General features: G+C 44.1%; 1 protein-coding gene and 1 long non-coding RNA gene across 22 annotated transcripts in view; one reads left to right on the top strand and one right to left on the bottom strand.

The window, feature by feature from the left end:
• DLG2 (discs large MAGUK scaffold protein 2) overlaps positions 1-6,214 on the top strand; it is a 2,226,746-nt gene extending 2,220,532 nt beyond the window's left edge. For all 18 annotated transcript variants that reach the window (XM_061119788.1, XM_061119779.1, XM_061119776.1 and 15 more), the window contains 2 exons: positions 3,078-3,169; positions 5,368-6,214. In XM_061119788.1, the coding sequence (XP_060975771.1) occupies positions 3,078-3,169; positions 5,368-5,474 (199 nt within the window). In that variant the 3' untranslated portion in view covers positions 5,475-6,214. The remainder of the gene's footprint in view (positions 1-3,077; positions 3,170-5,367) is intronic.
• LOC133040242 (uncharacterized) overlaps positions 1-13,344 on the bottom strand; it is a 36,665-nt gene extending 23,321 nt beyond the window's left edge. For all 4 annotated transcript variants that reach the window (XR_009688930.1, XR_009688932.1, XR_009688934.1 and 1 more), the window contains exons 1-2: positions 13,001-13,344; positions 10,137-10,181 (exon numbers count right to left, since the gene is read on the bottom strand). This is a non-coding gene — a long non-coding RNA (uncharacterized LOC133040242). The remainder of the gene's footprint in view (positions 1-10,136; positions 10,182-13,000) is intronic.
• Positions 13,345-24,926: the final 11,582 nt, after the last annotated feature.

Raw genomic sequence — 24,926 nt, 5'->3', positions numbered from 1 at the left:
TGGCAATGAATGGCTTTCCTATATGTCTCCACCATGCCACCAATATGCTTTTACCGTCTTTCTCCCTGTGTTTACTTCTGTCTTCAGCTGTACTGTAATTATGTTTATTCAGCTGTACTGTAATTATGTTTATTTGTCTGTCCATTCATTCATTCACTTATTCATTCAACAAATTTAAGCATTGACCGAGATCCTTGTCACATGCTGGTGAACAAGCCACAGTCTCTGGCCTCAAAGAACTGGCAGACTGGTCAGGGAGACAAAACAACTTCATGTATTAGAGGATAAAAACCTAAATTCAAGGGACTTCCCTGGTGATCCAGTGGTTGGGAGTCCAGGCAGGCTTCCACTGCAAGTGTTGCAGGTTCAATTCCTGGAAGGGGAACTAGGATCCTTCATGACACACAGTGAGGCCAAAAAAAAAAAAAAAAAATCAGTATTGCTACAATAAATGCAAAGGGAATTCAGAGAAAGTAGGCCAGCATGGCCAGGGAAATCAAAGAAGATCCAGAACTACATGATTTCTTGACTGCTGGAGCAAAACACTGTCTTTCTATGAGAAGTATCCTTTGGTTTAGCTCAGCATTTTTGCCACCCAAGAATGACTGCCTCTCAAAGCTTCTAGGGTTAGTGCTGTTTGGGAAGAGAATTATAGATACCATTCCTCAGGCAAGATGAGTTTATTTCAGCAAGACTTCAGGGAATTCCCACTTCTATATATTGTAGCCATCAACATCAAGTCTATAGTCATGCTAATGTCTGACTTCAGTTCAGTTTTGTGTGTTTCTAAATAGGGGTCTCTTTTGAAAGAACATCTAAGTGTAATGAAAAGTCTGTTTCACTAAAAATTAATTAGTGAAAAACAATAACTTTGAGTTCTTTCATGAAATTCACTCCTTCACCTTAAGCAAGTTGCTATACTACTTCTGCGCTCAGTTTCTTGCCCTGAAAAAGGAATTAAGACTACATGCTCCAGACCCAGTTCTCTGGCTTCCTAAAGTGACAGGAAAAGGCAGCAATGCCTTCAAAATTCTATCTGCACCTCTGATGCGTCCCGATGGACCAACCAAAATGTTTTTGCTCTTGGCTGAACTTTTATCAGCCCAGTGCAGTCACACTGGTATTGTTATAATGATCAGAGGCAATGATTATCAGTCTTTGAGTAATAAAATGTCTTTGATTAAGAAAGAATGAGAAGGTAAAATATTCTTATTTAAGAAATACAGTGTATTTTGTTGGCCAAAAAAAAAAAAATGTTAACACCTAGAAGACATGGAAGGATAAAGCTGCCCCCAGGTTGGGAATCCATAGATTAGGTTACTCTCCATTTTCCTCCCTCCTCAATTTGTCCTTGAAACTTTGTTGGGTCTAAATAATCTTACAATGATTAAGCAGCACATACCTACAGTTAATGATACACCAATGGTTGACAGACTAACAGAAAGAAGGGCAGAGAGCACCCGGTGTAATTACAGCCCATTTTCCTATCCACCGAAGAATGGATGCTTTCAAACTGTGATGGTGGAGAAGACTCTTGAGAGTCCCTTGGGACTGCAAGGAAATCCAACCAGTCCATCCTAAAGGAGATCACTCCTGAATATTCATTGGAAAGACTGATGCTGAAGCTGAAGCTCCAATACTTTGGCCACCTGATGAGAAGAGCCGACTCGTTGGAAAAGACCCTGAATGCTGGGAAATATTGAAGGCAGGAGGAGAAGGGGACAGCAGAGGATGAGATGGTTGGATGGCATCACGGGCTCAATGGACATGGGTTTGAGTAAACTCTGGGAGTTGGTGATGGACAGGGAGGCCTGGTGTGCTGCAGTTGATGGGGTCACAAAGAGTTGGGTCCAACTTAGCAACTGAACAGCAATTCCTATCTGAACAAAAATAAAACCAAATAGGCGTTAGAGATTCCTTCTTGCCAGGCTCCTCTCTCCAGCTCACTATTTAATATGACTTGCTTAGAGTCTGTTTGAAATATTTTTGTCCCAGAGTTTTTGATTGTTCCATTCTCTGCATCTTTTTTTTTTTTTTTTGCATCTTTAATTCAAGCCATCTTTAGCAGTTCCTTGAAATTCCATTTAATAATAAAAACAGAGGAAGTCCAGGGCTCTTTGGCTATAGATATGCCTTACTGCTTTGCAGTTGAGCCTCTAGAGCTACAGAATCCTTTTTCAGCCTGAGAGACACACATGTCTGAGTCGCCTGTCTCGTGTTCTAATTCGTTGGAAGACTGTCTCTGTTTCTCCACTCCACATGTCTGCTGCCCACACTGAAGATGAACAGCAGCCCTTGGGGAGGGTGGGAAGTTCGAGAGATCAAAGCTTTCTATGGGGTCAGGACCTGAGAACAGTCGAGTCTTATTCTCTTAGATGGAATGAGCTCCAGAAAGCTGTGAAGTATCTTCCCTTTTCTCCACTTGCTCTCCTCCCCTCCCTCTGGCCACCCCAGAAGATTGTGTTCAATTCTACATCATGGACTCAATGGACATGGGTTTGAGCAAACTCTGGGAGACGATGAAGGACAGGGACGCCTGGCATGCTGCAGTCCATGGGGTCTCAAAGAGCCGGACACAACTGAGTGACAGAACAACAACAACAACAACGTCCCGTATTTAAAAGAGGTTGAGACCCACAAGAACAAAATCTAAGGGCGGGTGACCAGGAAGGTTATACATTTCCAAATTACATCCAATGGAAGAATAGATGAAGGAAGCAGGGCAGTTCTTCCTGGAAGAATGGAAGCCCTGAGGGAAACATCAGCATTCAAACACCCAAAGGCCTGTCCCGGAAGAAGGAGGTTCGGTTCTGCTCTGCAGAGATGCAGAGCAGCTCTAACGTGGGGCCAGGAGACGACCCTCTGGGGGCGTGAGCGCCCTGGGGCGGGGGCAGCGACGGGGGAGAATGGGGGCAGCCACAGGGAGTTCCTTGTTGTGGCTGAAAACATCCCAACAAAGAGGAGTCCTGTCAAGGGCTAGGAAGCTGCTGCTAAGGTTGCACTCAGCCACGTACACTGTAGTTTTTCAGGATTTGGTGTGTTTCCTTTGTGTTCTAACACCAAACTCCTTTTCCCAGGGAGATGAATAAGCGTCTAACAGAGGAACAAGCCAAGAAAACCTATGATCGTGCAATTAAGCTAGAACAAGAATTTGGAGAATATTTTACAGGTATGTTCATTTGCATTTGTACTGTGAGAAAGAGGATGAATTGTCTGACATTTGGCATAGAGGGGGCCTGCTATACCTGGGCCCTAGCGCCTTCCTGCTGAAAACACCTGATTTGCCACTACTTCCATTTGATTCAAAATTCTGGGCTCCTTCTTCTCTGGATTCAGCTTCCTGGTTACCACTGGCCCTACCCAAAACCATGAATGGCAGAGACTGAGCTATCTCCTGGGAGAGAGATTTTAAGTATTAGTATCTCATTCAGAGATGACTCATTGGAAAAGACCTAAATGCTGAGAAATATTGAAGGCAAAAGGAGAAGGGGGCGGCAGAGGAGGAGATGGTTAGATAGCATCACCAACTCAGTGGACATGAATTTGAGCAAACTCCAGGAGATAGTGAGGAACAGGGCAGCCTGGTGTGCTGCAGTCCGTGGGGTCACAAAGAGTCGGACACGACTTAGCAGCTGAGCAACAACAACAAAATCTCATTCAACTTCTCTCCCTGAGATGATCAGAAATTTGAAAACAAAACTTTTACGGCTCCGGATGTGCACTGTCCAAGCAGTTACTCTTGAAAAGTAGTCCCAGGGTCTCTATTCTCTGCTTCATGGACCTCTGGGTCTGTCTCCCCATTAGACACCATAAGAAGATGCTTAAAACACTTCCTGTGTTTCAGTTAATTCCATGGCATATCTTACTGCAAAAAAAAATTTTTTTTCTTTTTAAATATTTCCTTGGAAACATAAATTGGGAGGGATATTTTGTCCTGGTTATCATAGGTTCTCTATTCTTATATGCTTTCATGAAACACTGATCAGATCCAAAAAGTGATCAAACTTTGGAATTTGCCTTACAACTGATAGGTCTTCCCTATAACTCAAATGGTAAAGAATATTCCTGCAATGCAGGAGACTCTTTGATCCCTGGGTCGGGAAGATCCTCTGAAGAAGGGAATGGCAATCCACTCCAGTATTCTTGCCAAGAGAATCCCATGGACAGAGGAGCCTGGTTGACTACTTAGCAATTGAACTAAGTTCAGTTCAGAACTGAGTCCCTGGGATCACAAAGAGTTGGACATGACTCAGCGACTAATGCTACATACAGTTACAACTAATGGTTGAAAACAAGAACTTTCCTCCTGAGTTACCTTACATGAAGTTAGGTGTTTTCTTTTTTATCTCAATCAAAATATGAGGAAGCTGGTGGCTTAGCAGTTTGCAAATATGTTGAATCAGGTAGATCTTAAGTAAAATTTCCATCAGTAACAAAGATATGAGTTATCTTTCCCCCTAAAAGAACATTCAGTATGTTCAAAACAATATACATGTTGAACAGTGCTTTATATTCAGGAATAAAATACAATAATCAGCCCATTCCAAGGATTGTTTTTGAAAATCTAAACCATGTTTCAGTAACAACTTCTTTTTAAGCCCCAGTGTCATATGGATAGTATTGATGTGTTAGGGATATCTATCTACAAGATAGTTTTTGTCCAAAGGAGATAATAAAATGTATTTAAATCTACTGTAAGTGAATTGGTGTTTGGGGTAATACACTGTTTGTTTCCTTCTATTTTATGTATTTTTTGCAAGTAATTGCCATAAGATATTCTCACTATGAAGAGCCCTGAATGGTAAAATCTCAATTTATTAGATTAGTTGGAGAATGAATAAAGTTTCTTATTAAAGGTTTTGGGGATTGAGGAGATTAAAGTTTTTTCTAAAATCTTTATTATTTCCTCTGCATCTAGAATATTCTAATTTCTGCCAATTATAAAATAAGTAATATAAATCCAGCTTATAAGAGAATATAAGCTGGAGAATATAAGTCCAGCTTCCTTTGGTAACAGGGAGCTCTCAGTCTGAAAATTGACCAATGCCTAGCTCAGCGCCTGGCCCAGAGTCAACACCCATAAAATTTAAATAAATGAGTGAGTCATCATGTAGAACTACAGAGAGACATGTAGAAAGAAGGAAGACTGATACATTTATTACTAATCTAGGACATGCTTTAAAAGCATTTTTTAAATCATTGATGTGACTTTTCTTAAGTGAATCTCTGCTTTTTCTTATTATTGAGAAGTAATACAAAGCCTCCTGATGAGTTTGTCACTGTTTGAGCTTCTTCTACATGACTGATGGTCGTTCTTCACCAGCCAGGAAATGCTTCCTGACTCCCGTGTGTTTGCTTTTGTTCCAGCTATCGTCCAAGGCGACACCCTAGAAGATATCTATAACCAATGCAAGCTTGTTATTGAAGAGCAGTCTGGGCCTTTCATCTGGATCCCCTCAAAGGAGAAGTTATAAATTAGCTACTGCACCTCCAGCAATGACAGAAGAGCATTTAGAAGAACAAAATATATATAATATACTACTTGGAGGCTTTTATGTTTTTGTTGCATTTATGTTTTTGCAGTCAATGTGAATTCTTATGAATGTACAACACAAACTGTGTGAAGCCATGAAGGAAAAGGAGGGGCCGAAGTGTGGGACAGAAAAGACATTGCAGTATGCGGGGGAGGCTTTGGTTTGCTCAGAGTGCCAGGTGTAGGGACGAACCTCTGATGGGCTTCGTGCCCAAGAGATGGGCAGCCTCCTCACCCAGCAGATGTCCAGAGCTGACTTAGCTGCTGAGCTCCCTGTGTTTTTTGCTTTAAAGAAAAGTTGCCAGCACTTTAACTTCACCAACCTTCCCATTACCCACATCTATAATTGATACACTTCAAATTTTAGAACTATGCACATCCTTTGATTTCTTTACAAGCAAAAGAAAGAATGAGGGAGGGGAAGGAAAGGAGTCCCTTTGAAGACGGCATAACATTACTATCAGGGAAGGATGAGTGTGTAGTTTCTTTGCCTGGCATCTACAAAGATGAGCATTTCATAAAATTCACAAGTATGTGGAGGACTGACCTCACTGGGAGGAGGGGATTCCACCTGGGGTTAGCTTTATGATTGTTTATTGTCTATTTTGCCATTTATAAACTGAAAGAAGGCACTAAAGATGAGAATAATTTATACAATAAAAATATATTAAATGTATAGAAGCGAATTTCTATAGGTTAAAAAAAGTTTTGTGAAATATTTTGTAAAGATTAATTGAAAGACTAAATGTATGCACTATCTGCAGATGATCCAACTCAAGAACAGAAAGTTGCACTCTCCCTTTTGTTGCCAATGATCCATTAAGAGCATCTGAGTTCCTTCTGAAGCCTGACAAAGACTTCTCCCTCATTACCTCCCGTGATCCCCCTCCCACCTCAGAGATACACTCTCATGGAGCACATCCCTTAATGAGTTGCCCTCGTGGATATTTTTGGAGGACATTTGGTTAATGCATTTTTTTCAAGCTGATGGCTTTTAGAGACAAATTCATACAAACGATGTAAAGGAAAGTTTTTGCTTTTTTCTTGTTAAATACCCTGGGCCTGCCATGCAAATAGCTGAACAATGTTGTTCCTAGTAACTTACATACAACTCTTAAAGGATCATTTAGTATTTTGGCTGTCATGAATAATTAGGACTCTTTTGTCTGTTTTATAAGTAAACTGAGGGTTTTTGTAAGAGCCAGAGAAGGTGCAGAGCCATGGAGAGATCTGTCCTAAGATGCAATATTTCTTTGAGGAGGAGAGAGAAGGGGAGGATCTGACAGGAGCGGGTGAGGGGTGCAGACTTCTGTTTCTGTGTACAGGACAAAGAGATAGAACCACCAGGAAAGACCATTAATGACTTCGAGCTCAACCAATTGAACTGCCTTTCTTGGGGGCTGCACCTGGACCAAGTTTATTTTTTAGCAATTATAACTATGATGATTTAAAAAAAAGAAACTTCCCGAAGCCTATCTCCCACTTTAGAGCTGATGCTGACATCAGCGTTGCTTGCACCCCAGGTGTTTAGAGAGAGAGACTTTTCAGTGATCTCTGTAACTACTCAACTCTGGGTCGCATGCGTGCCCAGACTAAGCCCCGTCGCCTTATTTCTGGGGTACATCCAGACCTGGCAGGAATCTGCCACACTGTGCAGTGAACCAGCACACCGGCTGGGACGGGAGAGCGAGAGGCAGAGCCGTCAGCAGTGATGGGGCTTCTTCACAGGAAGCGCATCAGAGCTCAGAATGAGGGTCTCTTTCCAAAAACAAGCATTTTTCATCTGACACTAAAACGCCACAGTCTGCCTGGCTGCAGTCACCAAAACAGACACAAGAGATGCAAAATCATGCATCTACCTATAGTCTTGAGGCTGCCTTTACCATTGGAAGGGCTAGCAATCCATTTTCCCTCTGATGAAAGTTAAATTTCCCAAGACTTCCTTAGGGTGTTCAAAATGTCAAAAATGTAGCCATGTCTGCAATTCGCCAGTTTCAGGTCAAGGCCTACTTTCATCCATCTCTGCTCCCAGAAGTGTCCGCCACCAGAATGCCATTCCTGATCCCAGCTCTACTTTTAGGCCACCATGATAACTTCTTTGGTTTCTCAACTGAGCATGCAACCATTTATTTAAAGGACTGTCATTAATGAATAGATGTTTCCGCGGGTCGTGTGATGTGCTTTTCCATTTAATATTAAGTATTGCTGTGGCTGAGTACAATCAAATTGAACCACCAACCCTTGGTTTTGTAGTAATACAATTATTTTCCTAGTGTAGATGCTTCCAGATAAGAATTGGCATTTGCACTGATTTTTTTATGTAGATTTATATAAATATATATAGACATATATATTTGCTTGAAGAATCACCAAGCCAATTGGTGAGAGGGTCTTTTCCTGTAGAATTTACACCTCCATTTGTTGTGTTGTCCTGCGCTTCCCAATGTTGAGGTCTCCACGGCTCCAACACACGGGTGTATTTTGCCGCAGACCCGATAACTTAAGATGGAAATGGCGCGAAAGCTACCCAGATTACAACTGGTGCAAATGCACGTGGAGCCTGGGGCCAGACTGGTGCTAACACCGCAAACTTTGTCGAGAGCTCTCTCCAATCTGAAAGCTTGCTGGGGGCGCAATGTCACCTTCACACGCTGGGCCCTTTCGGAAAAGTGCCAGATCGTGTCACTGGTGCTATTTTTCATGCTCTGGTACAATGTGTAGCACCACGGGGGTCTCAGCTTTACCAAAATTGAAAATCCCACTCGTCAGCTAATCGCAGGGGCATTTGTTTCCGGCTCTCCTCCCGCGGGATCTGTGGGCCATTTCTTTGCAGGCCTTTCCTCCCAGCCCTACGCTCTCGGGTTGGCTCTGTTGGGTGCGCCCATCTTTACGGAGCTGCACTCAGGTGCCTGTGAGCTGTCTTGGATCCCACTGCCAGCCCTTCAGGACTCCGAGCCAGGGGGAAAGCTCCCCACTCCTATGGCTCTGGCCTCTGTTCTTTTCCTCTCCTTCTTTCCCTTTGCTCTTCCCCTCCTGGTTCTAGCACATTCCATCTCTTGTATGTACCTCTCCCTTCAGCCTTCCTTCCTGTCTCCTCCGAGTCATTGGCTGTCCCCCGCATCCCTTCCTTACTCCCTACCCGCTGTTGCCTCATCTCTTTGTCCATCTCTCCCACCGTCTCAGACACTCCCCTGCCTCTTCCTCTGTATCCACCGTTTCTGTGCTTTCTCTTCTCGCGTCTCTGACCATGTCCTCTCCCATAACCCGCTCCTTAATTTTTCTGTCCTTTAAGGGCTCCTGGCTGATTCAGACAGCAAGTCCACACGCTGGACTCATAACACAGATTCTTTGGGTCACCATTTTCACCCAGGCAGCCCAGAAAGCAAAGCTGAGCGTGAATGAGGTCCTGGCTGGAGCCAGCTCCAGCAGGCCTCCCCGAGCCAGCCTGCACCGCTGCCCCGGCAGTGACGATGCACACGCCCTGGGCCCTGCCAGCACCTGGGTCCCTTTCTGCCTGAAGCCTGGTCCACAGGGAGCCCACTCCCAGCACCATCCCATGGTTCCAAGGACACTTCCTTTCGCTAAAGGCAGACTCCAGCCCCAACAGCTGTTCTGACAGCAAACCTCTTTCTTCTCGTGGAAGCCATGCCATCACCTTGGTTTGGAGAGAGAGAGATTTTTTTCTCCCATTCATAAGCTTTCTTTTTCCTCTTTTCATCTGAAGCTCCCTCTGCTTTTCAGCTGGTGATTGCTCTGGTGAGATTGAATGGACTTGCTGGTGAAATTACATCTCTTTTTTCTTTTCCTGTCTTGGTCCTGCCTAAATTCCTACAAAAATATTTAAGTCAGAGACTCAGGCTAGTTCCTAAGTTTATCATAGTAATTTGTCACTCCTACAGGAACAAAAGGGGACATGTCCCTTAGAGCATGTGGAGTCCCTCCTGTGACAATTGATTTGAAAGAGGACTCCCTCCAGAATTCTGTGGATATACATTTTATTTCTGTGTATGTATGGTATATGTGGTTTGTATATCATGTATACACATACCACATTGGGTACACATGAATGTGGATGGAAACCTACCCACACACTTTAGTCTGTAAATATCCTTCCTCACTGAGAACTGTGCTTTGGAAATCATTTTTTGTACGGCTGTGCAGTTTCTTGTAGCAGCTGAGGACAAGCTTAAGACAGGTTGAATGGTTTAGACAAAGATCATCTAAAAGACAGAAGACAGAATCTCCCTAGCAACTCATGAGGACAGACAACCAAACAGCAAGGTTGGCTCCCAATGAGAGGGCGAACTTTTCTCCTTTTTGAATCTGTGTTTCCTAAACGCGTCTTAACTTCCGAGTGCACCAGGCTGTATGCGTGAGATCCTTTCAATATGCCAAGTTTTGTAACAGTTTTCTCTCTGACTGGATGCTTCTCCATTGTGCAGGATGGGAGGGAGGGGGAACACTCCTCGCCTGGGCTGGAGTTTACAGAGACACTGCACAGCTTACACTCCCGTTAAGTGTAAATATTCGACACTTCCATTCCATTTGTGTAAAAAATAAAGCACACACGATTATAAAATCAAGATGTATATTTCATACTCACTGCGTCTTTGCATATTTATTGCGTTGCCAGTTGCCAGCGGTGGCCCTGTTGTAAAAAAAAAATGCTTGATAGAGTGTTTATAAACATGTCATGGTTTTATTATAAGATATAAATATTAAAACATTTTATACTTTATAGCAAATTATTTTCTCTCAAAGCATAATTTGTCTTCTTTCACAAAGAATAGAATCATTGATTTCTATTTTTATCAGACTTGTCTGATTTTAGAGCTAAAGTGTAGTTAGACTAGATTTGCTCTGAAAAATACTGGAACTGCCAAGAGGAGCTGAAAGTGGTGCTCCAAAGTATTTTTGAATATTTGACTACCATCTTGCTCGCTTTTAATCAGAATTTTGCCAAGGGTGAACAATAGTATTAAATGATAGGGTTTTTTTTAAGACCCTCACATCTGCATGGAAAAACTTAATTCTCCAGTTTCAAAATTGTGAGATTCCAGAAGATACTAAGACTAGGGAAAAACAGTTTTTTCTTATCTGGTCCTAATGATGCAAAGAAAGGCATAAATTGGAAAGGAGGTGTCATTTTCCACGCATATTGAGGTCAAAACACATACCAGCTCCAAAGAGCTTAACACACCAAAAACATCAGGTTTGAAAACCTGAATCTACCAGATAATTCTTCCCTCCAGGTTAAATATATTCCTTTACATAAAGGCATTTGGACAGTTTAGGTCTCTTAGTTGGGGGAAGCAAAACAAATTTCTCCCATGAAAGGGGTGAAATTTCACCATCCAAGTGATCCCTCTGAGTACATTTTGCTTCATGATAAACTATCACATAGTTGGATCAGCCACTGGGGGAAGCCAGACCTGGTCTGGACGTGCTGTGAGCCTGCAGGAGTCTCCGTCGGCTGCCCTGTCTCTGTCCATGGTGCTTGGGGGCAGTGAGCCCAGCCCATCCGAGGCTGCAAGCCCAGTGCAGACTTCACACTCCAACAGTTATTCCATTTTCAACATTTGGACTCTCATCAGATTTAATAATGTTAACACTACACAAAAGCCAGATTCACTCAATAATGGGTGTCTTTATTGGGGAGGGTGGCGAGGGAAGCTTGAAGAGCTTTTGACTTTTGGGGTCCTGTTTAATTTCTTGGTAAATATTTTTAAGACATGACCATTCTGGAAGTGCCTAAAGTTAGACGTGGACTGCATATCTTTGCACCTAAGATGACCTGGCTCTGCATCCATGGACTTTGTAGATACTCTGAGACTAAACACTCTTGACAGAATTTAAAAGCCTCGGCGGGGCACAAAGGTAAGGAACATTTGCAGAGGGGCCACCAGCTCTCTCGGCACAAACCAGACACAGAGACTTGGAAGCTGTCAGGGGACGATGTCGTCTATGGGCCAGGACTTCTGGGTCTCATAACACTGGTGTCGTCCTCTGTGACTAACCTTTCCCTTAGGGACTCCTCAGAAGCCACTTCTGCTCTCATGAAGTTGATCCTTTTCCCCCTTCTAATGTTACAGCCATTGTCAAGTCCAGAACTTGTCCCTAATGCCCCTTAGCACAGCTGGGACAAAGCTGGAATACACGGGCAAACTTTGCTGAAGACTGTATATAACAAAAGGGAAACAACAGATGAGCTGATTTATGGGACAGGCTTAGTGCCCACCCCCTGGCCAGCTGCCACGTAACACAGGGCCATTTCCCCACCTCCCGGGGTTCCTTTAGACACAGCTGGACCTGAGGCCAACACTTCTGCTCTGGTGCAGCACACTTGAGAGACACGGAATCCATGCCTGAGCCTGACTCAGCACTGCGTTCCCCCAGCATCAGCTACAGTAAAAACTCCTGCTGCCTCCATCCCTTTTGCTCCCATGTGCTAGAATACAAATGGGATTGAGTCGCGGTGGTTAACTTTGATTCCTCTGTCATTGTAAGATTGCCTTAGGTACAGATTCTGATGCAGCAGGTATGGGGAGGAGCTGAGTGCTGACGCTGGAATCGTGCATGCGTGCGTGCTAAGTCACTTCGGTCATGTCCAACTCTTTGCGACCCTATGGACTGTAGCCCGCCAGGCGCCTCTGTCCCTGGTGTTTCCCAGGCAAGAATACCGGAATGGGTTGCCGTGCCCTCCTTCAGGGGATCTTCCTGAACCAGGGATCCAAACCCACATCTCTTACATCTCCTGCCTTGGCAGATGGGTTCTTTACCACTAGCTCCACCTGGGAAGCCTGATGCTAGAATCACTAGGCTCTAATCCAGTCTGATTTTCACACTGCTACTGACCACCCACCAGTGGGTCATTATCCAGCATTTCTTTTTTATGAAACAGAAACTAGAGTGCCTCATGCATAGTGAGGATGAATATCATTTCATGTTGTATGAGGTATAAAAGCATTTCTTACTGTCTGTCATAGTCACAGTCTGAGAAACAGTGCCCTGACCTGCACTCAGCCAGCTCCCAGAGACGCCTCTCCTCCTGAAGATGGGGGTCGGAGAACTGCAAACTATTGAGTCCTCGTGCCACCTCTCAGCTTCTACTCACTAGTCCTAGTTTCAGAGTCACACAAACCAATGCATAGACTCCCTTCACCCAACTGAGACAGCGAGTGAAATTAAAAGCATCCACCTAAACCTCCTAAATAATGACCACTAAGGCCCTAAATCCGCCTGACTCGGGGAGATCCCCTAGAGAAGGAAATGGCAACCTGCTCTGGTATACTTGCTTGGGAAATCCCACAGACAGAAGAGCCTAGTGGGCTACAGTCCATGAGGTCACAAAGAGTCAGACACAACTGAGTGAGCACACACACAGTAGTGGTGTGGTATTAGAGTTCCTTGAAAAGAATAGTTGATTTCTATTCAACAAAAATATGAAGCTAACAAGCTGGGACTTACCTGGTGTTCCAGTGGCTAAAAATCCGACTGCCAATGCAGGGGACGTGGGTTCCATCCCACACGATCCTGGACGTGGGTCTGGGAAGATCCCACTTGCCTAGGGGCAACTAAGCCTGTGAGTCCCATCTGCTGAGCCGGAGCTGCAGTCCTCAAGCTGCCACCAGTGAGCCCACAGCTCCTGAAACCCCGAGTGCTCTAGAGCCTCTGCACTGCAACAAGGATCCAGTGTGGCCAAAAATAAATAAATTCACTCATTAAAAAAAAAAAAAAAACTAACAAGTTGAGAGGTTGAACCTGATGGGGTTCAGGCACACTGCCCCAAGATGCACCACTCTGCACACAGATTATTTCCAGCTGAAAATAAGCAAGGCCTAGAAGACTCAAGAAGAACCTTTGAACTTTCCCCTAACTGCCTGAAAGATATTTAAGTTAGATAATTTAAGAGAGGCCTGTTCCAGGAAGAAGCTATCATAAATAACTCATGAAGTAGGTGTGATAGAGAGGAACCCAGCAAGGGCTTCTGATCAAAGTCCTCTCTGTGGTCACTGTCTCTAGATGACCTAACAGACATGTATTTACCAAACACTAACTCTTCCCATCTTGCTGTGAATTACCTTACTTCCCTGCGAAGTCCCAGACCCCTACATCCTTCCCCTTAGTCCAAAATGACAGATATGCCTCATCTTGCCTTACTTGCAGGATAAGGGCAGATTCAAGCAGCTACTAATCAGAGAAACGGGGAATGCAGAAACCAATAAAAAACCAACTAATGCAGAAACCAACCAATAAACCACAGTGCAGTGATTAAAGATAGATAACAATATCTTTGAGCTTTTCTGCAAGAACAAAGACCCCCCCCCCCTCCAACCAGGTAGAAGATGGTAACTTCAGGCTGAACACAAGATTCCTAGACCCCCACCCTGTTACCTCACCTCCAACCAATCAGAAGAAAGTCACTCACCCTGCAGCTCGCACCCCCAACTTTGCCTATAAACATTTCCCCCTGAAAACCTTCGGAGAGTTTGGCTCCTTCTTTGAGCAGGAACCACGCATTCTCCTGAAACCTTTCTCTGCTCCAGACGCCAACATTTCAGTTTGTTTGGCCTCACTCTGCAGCGCTGAATCTCTCTTATGATGTTTCAGGAGGGGGCACCCCTTCCAGGGCTCAAAAGTGGGCTCCTGTCTAACACTCAGAAGTGAATTGTCCGAGGAGACATGTGTGCTGACAAGGCAACAGACTGTACCGGGAAGGGGCGCCCGGGTGGAGAGCAGGAGAGTCAGGGAACCCGGGAGGACTGCTCTGCCACGTGACTGGCAGTCTTGGGGTTTATGGTGATGGGGTTCGTTCCCAGCTTTTCTCCGGTCAGTCATTCTGATTCAGGGTCCTTCCTGGTGGTGCATACATGGCGTGTGCATTGCTCAGCCAAGATAGATTCCAGAGAGGACTCTGGGAAGTTGGTAAGGCATACAGACTGGCGTCTACTTTCTCCTTTTGATCTTTCCTGAACTCCTCCAAATAGTGGAAGCTTGTTAGGTTCGTGTTGTTTACCAGGACCTCCTGTTGTAAGATAACTCATGCAAGTGGTTACTATCTTGCCTGGGTATGGGGGGCAGTTTCAGTCAGGGGTTCCCCTAACAATGATGTTCAGTTCAGTTCAGTTCAGTCACTCAGTTGGATGTGGCCAAGTATTAATATCACCCTGTATTATCAGCAAATCCTACTGATAGAATTTTTTGAGAGTCTGTTTTTACATTGGTCCTCATACCCTGTGAAAGAGATAAGGTCATTTGTTTCCCCATCTTAGAAGCAAATAGATCAGGATTGTAGGAAGCAGAGACTCCCCCAAGGTCGCATGGCCAGTGGCAGGGTGGGATCTCAAGCTCTGGCCTCGCTTGTTCAGTGTCCTTTACTGCTCCAGCAGACAGGCCTCGTGAATGTTAACTAAGGATCTGCTTTGGAGCAGTGACTACCAAGAAATGGCCAGAAGGCTGGCCTGATGGACAAGCAGACAGCCATCTGCCTCCTACCTGGGTTAGCTGCCCCGTTAGGAATGAGTCACTGTCCAAAGGCAAAGATGTTATCAGGAAAGGACATCTCAACAAGCAAGAAGGCAGGAATTAGCTTCCCAAAGGACAGGACTAGAATGGAGGCCCAAGAGCAAGGAAAGGAAGACTTTGAAAAGTAGACGGACTATTCTCAAAGTGGAGCTACAGAGTGCTGGATTCAGCCCTAAGTGGCAAGGGGGAGGAGGAGAGAGAAAGAATTCAGATGTATCATCCACCATCTGATGGATAAACAGGCTTGGAGAATTAAAGGCACATCAGGGTTAACATGGGCTTCCCTGGGGCCTCAGTGGTAAAGACTCTACCTGTCATGCAGGAGACCCGGGTTCGATCCCTGGGTTGGGAAGATCCCCTAGAGCAGGGCATAGCAACCACTGCAGTATTCTTGCCTGGAGACTCCCCGTGGACAGAGGAGCCTGGGGGGCTATAGTCCATGGGGTCCCACACAACTGAAGCAACTAGGCTGCAGCAGCAGCAGAAAGGTTATCACGTGAGAAAGACGAAAAAATATGCCAGTTCTTCAGGCATACTTTTTTTCACTCTGCCACATGTTGCAATGCCGGTCATTTTTAAATATACTCTTTATTTTAGAAAAGTTTTAGATTTACAGGGAAATTACAAAAATAGTGCAGAAACTCCCATATACCCTCTAGCCAATTCCCCCTGCGAACTACTGTGCGGTCAGGCCACTCAGGACTGTTGTTCCCTTGGACTCTGCATCACCTGCTCCACCAATGCCTGTTTCACCTGCACCCCATGCACCTGACTGACCTTCTTACGGGCTTGCCCCTGCTTCAGCTGGTGGTGGTTCTTATCAAAGGTGTGGTGAGGGGCGTGCCCGTCCGCTGGTTTCCCTGGTAACTAATGAGCCCACGTATAACTGGCAACCCCCCTCCCCCACCCCCAGGAGCGAAGCCCAAAGCCAGGTCCTGCCGGCTGGCTGCCGCACACGAGTGTCGCCCCAGGACCTTGCCCCAGACGGGTAAGCACCCCACCCTTTAACTCCTGATGTCCCTGGGGCCGACTCTTCACTCTTTCCTCCACCTTAAAGCCGGGTGCAGCTCACAGCTACTTGTCACAGTTCATGAACCAATGTTGACACGTTACTAACTAGATAACACTTTACTCAAATTGCCTTCATCTTTACCTTTTTCTCTTCCTGAATTCCATCCGGGACACTCTATTAACATTTCATCATCACATCTCCTTCGTCCTTGCGACTGTGACAGTTTCTCAGCCTTTCCAAGGCCTTAGACCTTGGCAGTTTGGAGAAATACTGATTAGGTATTTTCTAGAATGTCCCTCACTTGGGATTTGTCTGATGTTTTCTCCCGATTAGACTGGGATTTTGAGTTTTTGGAAGGAAGCTCATAGAGCTAAAGTGCCCTTTTGATCACATCTTATCAAGGGTGCATGACTTAATCACTGATGTTGATGTTGATCATGTCCACCTGGCTGAGATAGGCTTTTTTGAGTTTTTCCATTGTGAAGTTGCTTTTATCCCCCTTTTCATGTTGCATTCTTTGGAAAGAAGTCATTGGGCACAGCCTGCCCTTAATTAGAAGGTTGTTATGCTTCAAGTCCTGAAGGGCAAAGTAGCCCGGCAGATTTGTCTGTTCTCTCCCATTTATTTGCTAGATAATTTGTTTTATATCAGCAGGGACTTGTGTGTATTCTACATTGTCAGTCATAATCCAATATTAGTTTATTTGTCTTGTTACTCAGATTGTTTCAGTTTGGGCCATTGGAGCTCTTCGTTTGTCTCCTTGTTCCTTTGACATACCCACAGTGTTGTAGATTTTTTCCTTTTTTTAAGCACTTCCTTACAGTTTGCCTCTACGAGAAGTTCAGGCTTATTTTGTAGATTTCCTGACTGAATCCTAGAATGAACTGTTTCTCCAAGTCACCCTGGTTCCTTCCCTGGAGAATGGTATTAGAAACTGAGATCTGGGGACTTCCTCTGGGGCGCAGTGGTTAGGATTCCGCCTGCCAGTGCAGGGGTCGCGGGAAGACCCCAGTGCCGCCCAGCAGCCCAACCTGTGCACCACTGCCGAGCGCGTGCTCGGAAACGGAAGACACCCCGCTCGCCGCAGCTAGAGGAAGCCTGAGGGCAGCGAGGACGACCCAGCACAGCCAAAGATAAATAAATAAAAACCTTGGAAAAAAAAAAAAAAAAAAAAGTCCTGCTAATGGTTTGTCAATTTTGTTTATTTTTTCAAAAAACCAGCTTTTAGCTTTGTTGATTTTTGCTATGGTCTCTTTTGTTTCTATTGCATTTATTTCTGCCCTGATTTTTAAGATTTCTTTCCTTCTGCTGACCCTGGGGTTCTTCATTTCTTCCTTCTCTAATTGCTTTAGGTGTAGAGTTAGGTTATTTATTTGGCTTTTTTCTTGTTTCTTGATGTAAGCCTGTAATGCTATGAACCTTCCCCTTAGCAGTGCTTTTACAGTGTCCCACAGGTTTTGGGTTGTTGTGTTTTCATTTTCATTCATTTCTATACATATTTTGATTTCTTTTTTGATTTCTTCTATGATTTGTTGGTTATTCAGAAGCGTGTTATTTAGCCTCCATGTGTTTGAATTTTTAACAATTTTTTTCCTGTAATTGAGATCTAATCTTACTGCACTGTGGTCAGAAAAGATGACTGGAATGATTTCAATTTTTTTGAATTTTCCAAGACCAGATTTATGGCCCAGGATGTGATCTATTCTGGAGAAGGTTCCGTGTGCACTTGAGAAAAAGGTGAAGTTGATTGTTTTGGGGTGAAATGTCCTATAGATATCAATTAGGTCTAGCTGGTCCATTGTGTCATTTAAGGTTTGTGTTTCCTTGTTAATTTTCTGTTTAGTTGATCTATCCATAGTTGTGAGTGGGGTATTAAAGTCTCCCACTCTTATTGTGTTACTATTAATTTCCTCTTTCATACTCGTTAGCGTTTGCCGTACATATTGTGGTGCTCCTATGTTGGGTGCAGAGAAGAAGCAAATTAACAAAATTAGAAATGAAAATGGAGAGATCACAACAGACAACACTGAAATACAAAGGATCATAAGAGACTACTACCAGCAGCTCTATGCCAATAAAATGGACAACTTGGATGAAATGGACAAATTCTTAGAAAAGTATAACTTTCCAAAACTGAACCAGGAAGAAATAGAAGATCTTAACAGACCCATCACAAGCAAGGAAATCAAAACTGTAATCAAAAATCTTCCAGCAAACAAAAGCCCAGGACCAGATGGCTTCACAGCTGAATTCTACCAAAAATTTACAGAAGAGCTAACACCTATCTTACTCAAACTCTTCCAGAAAATTGCAGATGAAGGTAAGCTTCCAAACTCATTCTATGAGGCCACCATCACCCTAATTCCAAAACCAGACAAAGATGCCACAAAAAAGGAAAACTACAGGCCAATATCACTGATGAACATAGATGCAAAATCCTTAACAAAATTCTAGCAAACAGAATCCAACAACATATAAAAAAAAATCATACACCATGACCAAGTGGGCTTTATCCCAGGAATGCAAGGATTCTTCAATATCCGCAAATCAATCAATGTAATACACCACATTAACAAATTGAAAGATAAAAACCATATGATTATCTCAATAGATGCAGAGAAAGCCTTTGACAAAATTCAACACTCATTTATGATTAAAACTCTCCAAAAAGCAGGAATAGAAGGAACATACCTCAGCATAATAAAAGCTATATATGACAAACCCACAGCAAGCATCACCCTCAATGGTGAAAAATTGAAAGCATTTCCCCTGAAATCAGGAACAAGACAAGGGTGCCCACTCTCACCACTACTATTTAACATAGTGTTGGAAGTTTTGGTCACAGCATTCAGAGCAGAAAAAGAAGTAAAAGGAATCCAGATAGGAAAAGAAGAAGTGAAACTCTCACTGTTTGCAGATGACATGATCCTCTACATAGAAAACCCTAAAGACTCTACCAGAAAATTACTAGAGCTAATCAATGAATATAGTAAAGTTGCAGGATATAAAATTAACACACAGAAATCCCTTGCATTCCTATATACTAACAATGAAAAAACAGAAAGAGAAATTAAGGAAACAATACCATTCACCATTGCAACAAAAAGAATAAAATACTTAGGAGTATATCTACCTAAAGAAACAAAAGACCTATATATAGAAAACTATAAAACACTGATGAAAGAAATCAAAGAGGACACAAACAGATGGAGAAACATACCGTGTTCATGGATTGGAAGAATCAATATTGTCAAAATGGCTATTCTACCCAAAGCAGTCTATAGATTCAATGCAATCCCTATCAAGCTACCAATGGTATTTTTCACAGAACTAGACCAAAGAATTTCACAATTTGTATGGAAATACAAAAAACCTCGAATAGCCAAAGTAATCTTGAGAAAGAAGAATGGAACTGGAGGAATCAACCTGCCTGACTTCAGACTCTACTACAAAGCCACAGTCATCAAGACAGTATGGTACTGGCACAAAGACAGAAATATAGATCAATGGAACAGAATAGAAAGCCCAGAGATAAATCCACGAACCTATGGACACCTTATCTTTGACAAAGGAGGCAAGGATATACAATGGAAAAAAGACAACCTCTTTAACAAGTGGTGCTGGGAAAACTGGTCAACCACATGTAAAAGAATGAAACTAGAACACTTTCTAACACCATACACAAAAATAAACTCAAAATGGATTAAAGATCTAAATGTAAGACCAGAAACTATAAAACTCCTAGAGAACATAGGCAAAACACTCTCCGACATAAATCACAGCAAGATCCTCTATGACCCACCTCCCAGAATATTGGAAATAAAAGCAAAACTAAACAAATGGGACCTAATGAAACTTAAAAGCTTTTGCACTACAAAGGAAACTATAAGTAAGGTGAAAAGACAGCCCTCAGATTGGGAGAAAATAATAGCAAATGAAGAAACAGACAAAGGATTAATCTCAAAAATATACAAGCAACTCCTGAAGCTCAATTCCAGAAAAATAAATGACCCAATCAAAAAATGGGCCAAAAGAACTAAACAGACATTTCTCCAAAGAAGACATACAGATGGCTAACAAACACATCAAAAGATGCTCAACATCACTCATTATTAGAGAAATGCAAATCAAAACCACAATGAGGTACCATTACACGCCAGTCAGGATGGCTGCTATCCAAAAGTCTACAAGCAATAAATGCTGGAGAGGGTGTGGAGAAAAGGGAACCCTCTTACACTGTTGGTGGGAATGCAAACTAGTATAGCCGCTATGGAAAACAGTGTGGAGATTTCTTAAAAAACTGGAAATAGAACTGCCATATGACCCAGCAATCCCACTTCTGGGCATACACACTGAGGAAACCAGATCTGAAAGAGACACGTGCACCCCAATGTTCATCGCACAACTGTTTATAATAGCCAGGACATGGAAGCAACCTAGATGCCCATCAGCAGATGAATGGATAGGGAAGCTGTGGTACATATACACCATGGAATATTACTCAGCCGTTAAAAAGAATTCATTTGAATCAGTCCTAATGAGATGGATGAAACTGGAGCCCATTATACAGAGTGAAGTAAGCCAGAAAGATAAAGAACACTACAGCATACTAACACATACATATGGAATTTAGAAAGATGGTAACGATAACCCTATATGCAAAACAGAAAAAGAGACACAGAAATACAGAACAGACTTTTGAACTCTGTGGGAGAAGGTGAGGGTGGGATATTTCAAAAGAACAGCATGTATACTATCTATGGTGAAACAGATCACCAGCCCAGGTGGGATGCATGAGGCAAGTGCTCGGGCCTGGTGCACTGGGAAGACCCAGAGGAATCAGGTGGAGAGGGAGGTGGGATGGTGGATCGGGATGGGGAATACGTGTAAAGCTATGGCTGATTCATATCAATGTATGACAAAACCCACTGAAATGTTGTGAAGTAATTAGCCTCCAACTAATAAAAAAAATAAAAATTAAAATTAAAAAAAAAAAAAAAAGACACCTGAGAACTGGTCTGGAGGTGTCGCTGGCTCCTGGTAAGTTCCCGAGAGTGGCTGGGGGTCAAACAATAAGGGAGCTGGTGGAGCCCTCACTCTTGCTGGTGATTTCCAGGCCTACCCTGGTGATCCTGGCAAGAAAGCCTTTGGGAGCTGAAGGTGAGAGAAGCTCGGAGCACCTGGTGAGAGGAAGCCTCAGGGGGTCTTGGCGGTGTCTCCAGGATCTGCTGAAGCCCCCAGGCTGCTGGATGCGCCCCAGAAAGGGGAGGAAACACTTTGAGGCGTAGTACCAGCTTTATAGGTGTTTAAAAAGCAGAGACGGTACTTTGCCAACAAAGGTCCATCTAGTCAAAGCTATTGTTTTTCCAGTAGTCATGTATGGATATGAGAGTTGGACCATAAAGAAAACTGAGCACCAAAGAAGTGATGCTTTTAAACTGTGGTGTTGGAGAAGACTCTTAAGAGTCCCTTGGATGCAAGGAGATGCAACCAGTCCATCCTAAAGGAAATCAGTCCTGAATATTCATTGGAAGGACTGATGCTGAACCTGAAACTACAATACTTTGGCCACCTGAGGGGAAGAACTGACTCATTTGAAAAGACCCTGATGTTGCAAAAGATTGAAGGCTGGAGGAGAAGGGGGCAACAGAGGCTGAGATGGTTGCATGGCATCACCAACTCAATGGACATGAGTTTGAGTAAACTCCGGGAGTTGGTGATGGACAGGGAAGCCTGGCGTGCTGCAGTCCATGGGGTCGCAAAGAGTCGGACACGACTGAGTGGCTGAACTGACTGCCTGACCGGCCTTGTGTCTGAGGCAGCACTGGGGGTGGGGAGGGGAGGGAGACGGGAGCAGAGGGTACGTGGGGTGGGGGTCCGAGGGAAGGGCCCTACTCTGTCGGACCTCGAGTTTGGACCTAGGCCGAGAGGTGCTCGTGGCCTCCAGGGAGTGTTAACAAATAGTGTTTGTGTGTCTGATAAACAGAGAAGCCAAACAAACCAAAATCTCAGAGTTTGAAGCTGAGACAGTTTTGTCACAGGACTGAGCAAGGAGAACCAGTGGCTCCCGCTCAAAAACCTCAAATTCTCTGATGGTTTTTGGGGAAGGTTTTTATAGGAAAAATCTGGGGTGAGGTTACAAGGGATGTGACTTTCCTCCGCCTGCTGGCGATTCTCACCTGCCCGCTTCCTGGTCTTCATCCCACAGGAATTGGTTCTGAATATGGGGAGGAAGGGGGAAGGGAGAAAGGTCTGGATTACTGATTTTAGGAACCCCTGCCTGTGGTTGCGTGCATGCATGCTAAGTTGCTTCAGTCATGTCCGACTCTTTGAGACCCCATGGACTGTGGCCCACCAGGCTCCTCTGTCCATGGGATTCTCCAGGCAAGAATACTCGAGTGGGTTGCCATTTCCTTCTCCAGGGGATCTTCCCGACCCAGGGATTGAACCTGCAACTCCTGCACTGAAGGCAGATTCTTCATCATTGGAACCACCAGGGAAGCCCAACGTGAGTACATATTTTGCTCTTGAGTTTATAAATATGCATATACTGAGTGGAAAGAAAAAGAAACTGAAATTAAGGATTAGACGCTTTTGTGGCTACTGAGGTACCATTCCCCAGGCTGCCAGAGCAAGGGCACAAATACATATACACATATACATTAACTTGTATTATATGCACACCTAAAACATTTCTATATGTAATCATCTCTGTTAAGCTAAGCACAAGTTGATACTGAGGTCTCCATTCTAATCCCTTACCACATAGATCGCTCTAACCTCCTCCCCATTCTTGTCTGTGTACTCCCACCTCAAGTGGGAAGCCCAATGCTAGTCATTTTTCCTATCTGGACTAGCTGATGCATGGTGGGACACTCTGCTTGGGGGAAATCCTAAAGAACCTTCAAATCTTTCACATTTTTGCTTTTAATAGTCTCTTGATTGCCTCAGGCTCCTACTTCTTCCCAAACTTAACGACAAATGTCTTCATTATAATTCTCCCAGGTTTTCACACGTCGAAAGAATGTAAAAGCAGTGAGTTATTGGTTGAAAGGGCAGCAAATCCAACCTCATATAAGAGAATTTTCACAGTCAAAAATGTGAGGCTTCAGATTGCTTCCTTCTTTGCTTATCTATTACCATTTTTACTTTATTAATTCTGAGCCCTCCACCTGCCTCGTATCCTAATCAGGTTTCGTTATGCCCAGTCAAATGCAGGGGTTTATTCAGTGATTTAGAATCGTCAGATCTCTTGCCCCTGCTTCCCACCGTCTCCGCAGATGGCCCCTCGGTTCCAGGGTGTTCTGTGTCACTTCATGGAATCAGGAGGGAGGATCAGCATGTGCTCACCCAGCCTGACCTGTCTCCTGCGCCCTCTCACTGCCACTGTGATGGTGACATCTGCTTCTCTCTATACTCTGGATCAGCTCCCTTTGGGGTAATTCTTGGAAAGGTCTTAGCAAAAAGGAGAGATTAAATTATTCACCGGCAAATTGTGAATTGTATATCACATGGTTTATATCAGCTAGGGTTCTTTAGTTAACAGTATAAAGGAAATACCTGAAAAATATTAATATAGACTTACATGCACATTACCTGACCTTTTCCAATAGTCAGCCAGGTTACTCACCTCTCTTGGAAGCAGGTGGGGAATAGGGTGGGCAAAGGGGAAATTGGATTCCTTAAAGAAGGAATGCAGAGAAAGATAAGACAGGGTAGTCAACCGCTGACATTTTAAAGCAAGGCAATAGATTTGAAAGTCTAAATTTCCCTTGTTCCCATTTTACATATCAGCTTGATACAGAATTTTTCCCATGGTGTAAACAAGATAGCCATAAAACTACAGGCAGAAGAGACAGGATATAAAATAGAAGTAAAAGAGAAGCTCAGCCTTTATAATCCCAGGCTATTGAAGACAGGAGAGAAGAAGGCAGGGAGAAGAAATAGAACTGGAGAGGTAGACAGTCAAACTGTTCCTTCCTTTCCCTGGCCTGAAACCCCAGTCATGTCTGACTCTTTGCAACCCCATGGACTGCAGCCTACTCTGCAGCCCGCCAGGCTCCTCTGTCCATGGGACTTTCCAGGCAAGGATACTGGAGTGGGATTTTCCTCCTTTAGGAAACCTTCCCAACCCAGGGATCAAACCCACATCTCCTATGTCTCCTGGATTGGCAGGCAGGTTCTTTACCACTGAACCACCTGGGAAGCTGCAGGGAGGTCCTATCCGGTTCCCTATGTGGAACCCTGGGAGGAGGTCACCTGATGGGCCAGGTTCTCCAACATATCTGTAAGAATTTGGGGATTGGCCCCTTGAAAGGAGCTCAGAAGTACAGCCTGGTCAGGAATGGACGGCAGCACTCAGCTCTCTCTAGCTGCCCTCTCTCCCTGTGGAATATGTTGGAACCCAGAAGCTTCCACCGAACCCTGAAATGGGGAGGCAGGAGATAGCTGAGTCTGAGAGCCAGCTTTCCATCCATGAGACTTACTTGGAGAGGGGTGACTCAGCAGAGAAGGATGGACCCTCCCTCCCCACGTCCAATCTCACCCCACCCAGAAGCCAGTGGAGGACAGGCAGAGGCACAGTGATGAGGTCGGCGACCAGGAGGTACTGCAGCCTCTGCCTTGAGAAACCAAATGACAAGTGACATCAGCTTTGGCTTCAGACACAAATGCCAGCAGGCCAAGCATCCCTCTAGTGGACGAGGACTATTGTCATAGAAACAAAAGATGCTGCCATGGAGACCAGAGAGGCGGGAGAATACCACGTGAACTTAAAGAACCCTTCCCTTTAACTGCAAAGAAGGCACAGTAGACCACAACCCTGCCTCACCCCCCTCAGAGCCATCATGGAGAGGA

Source organism: Dama dama, chromosome 2 (assembly GCF_033118175.1).
Source record: "Dama dama isolate Ldn47 chromosome 2, ASM3311817v1, whole genome shotgun sequence".
Taxonomy (NCBI): domain Eukaryota; kingdom Metazoa; phylum Chordata; class Mammalia; order Artiodactyla; family Cervidae; genus Dama; species Dama dama.
This window is presented reverse-complemented; position numbering and strand designations above follow the sequence as displayed.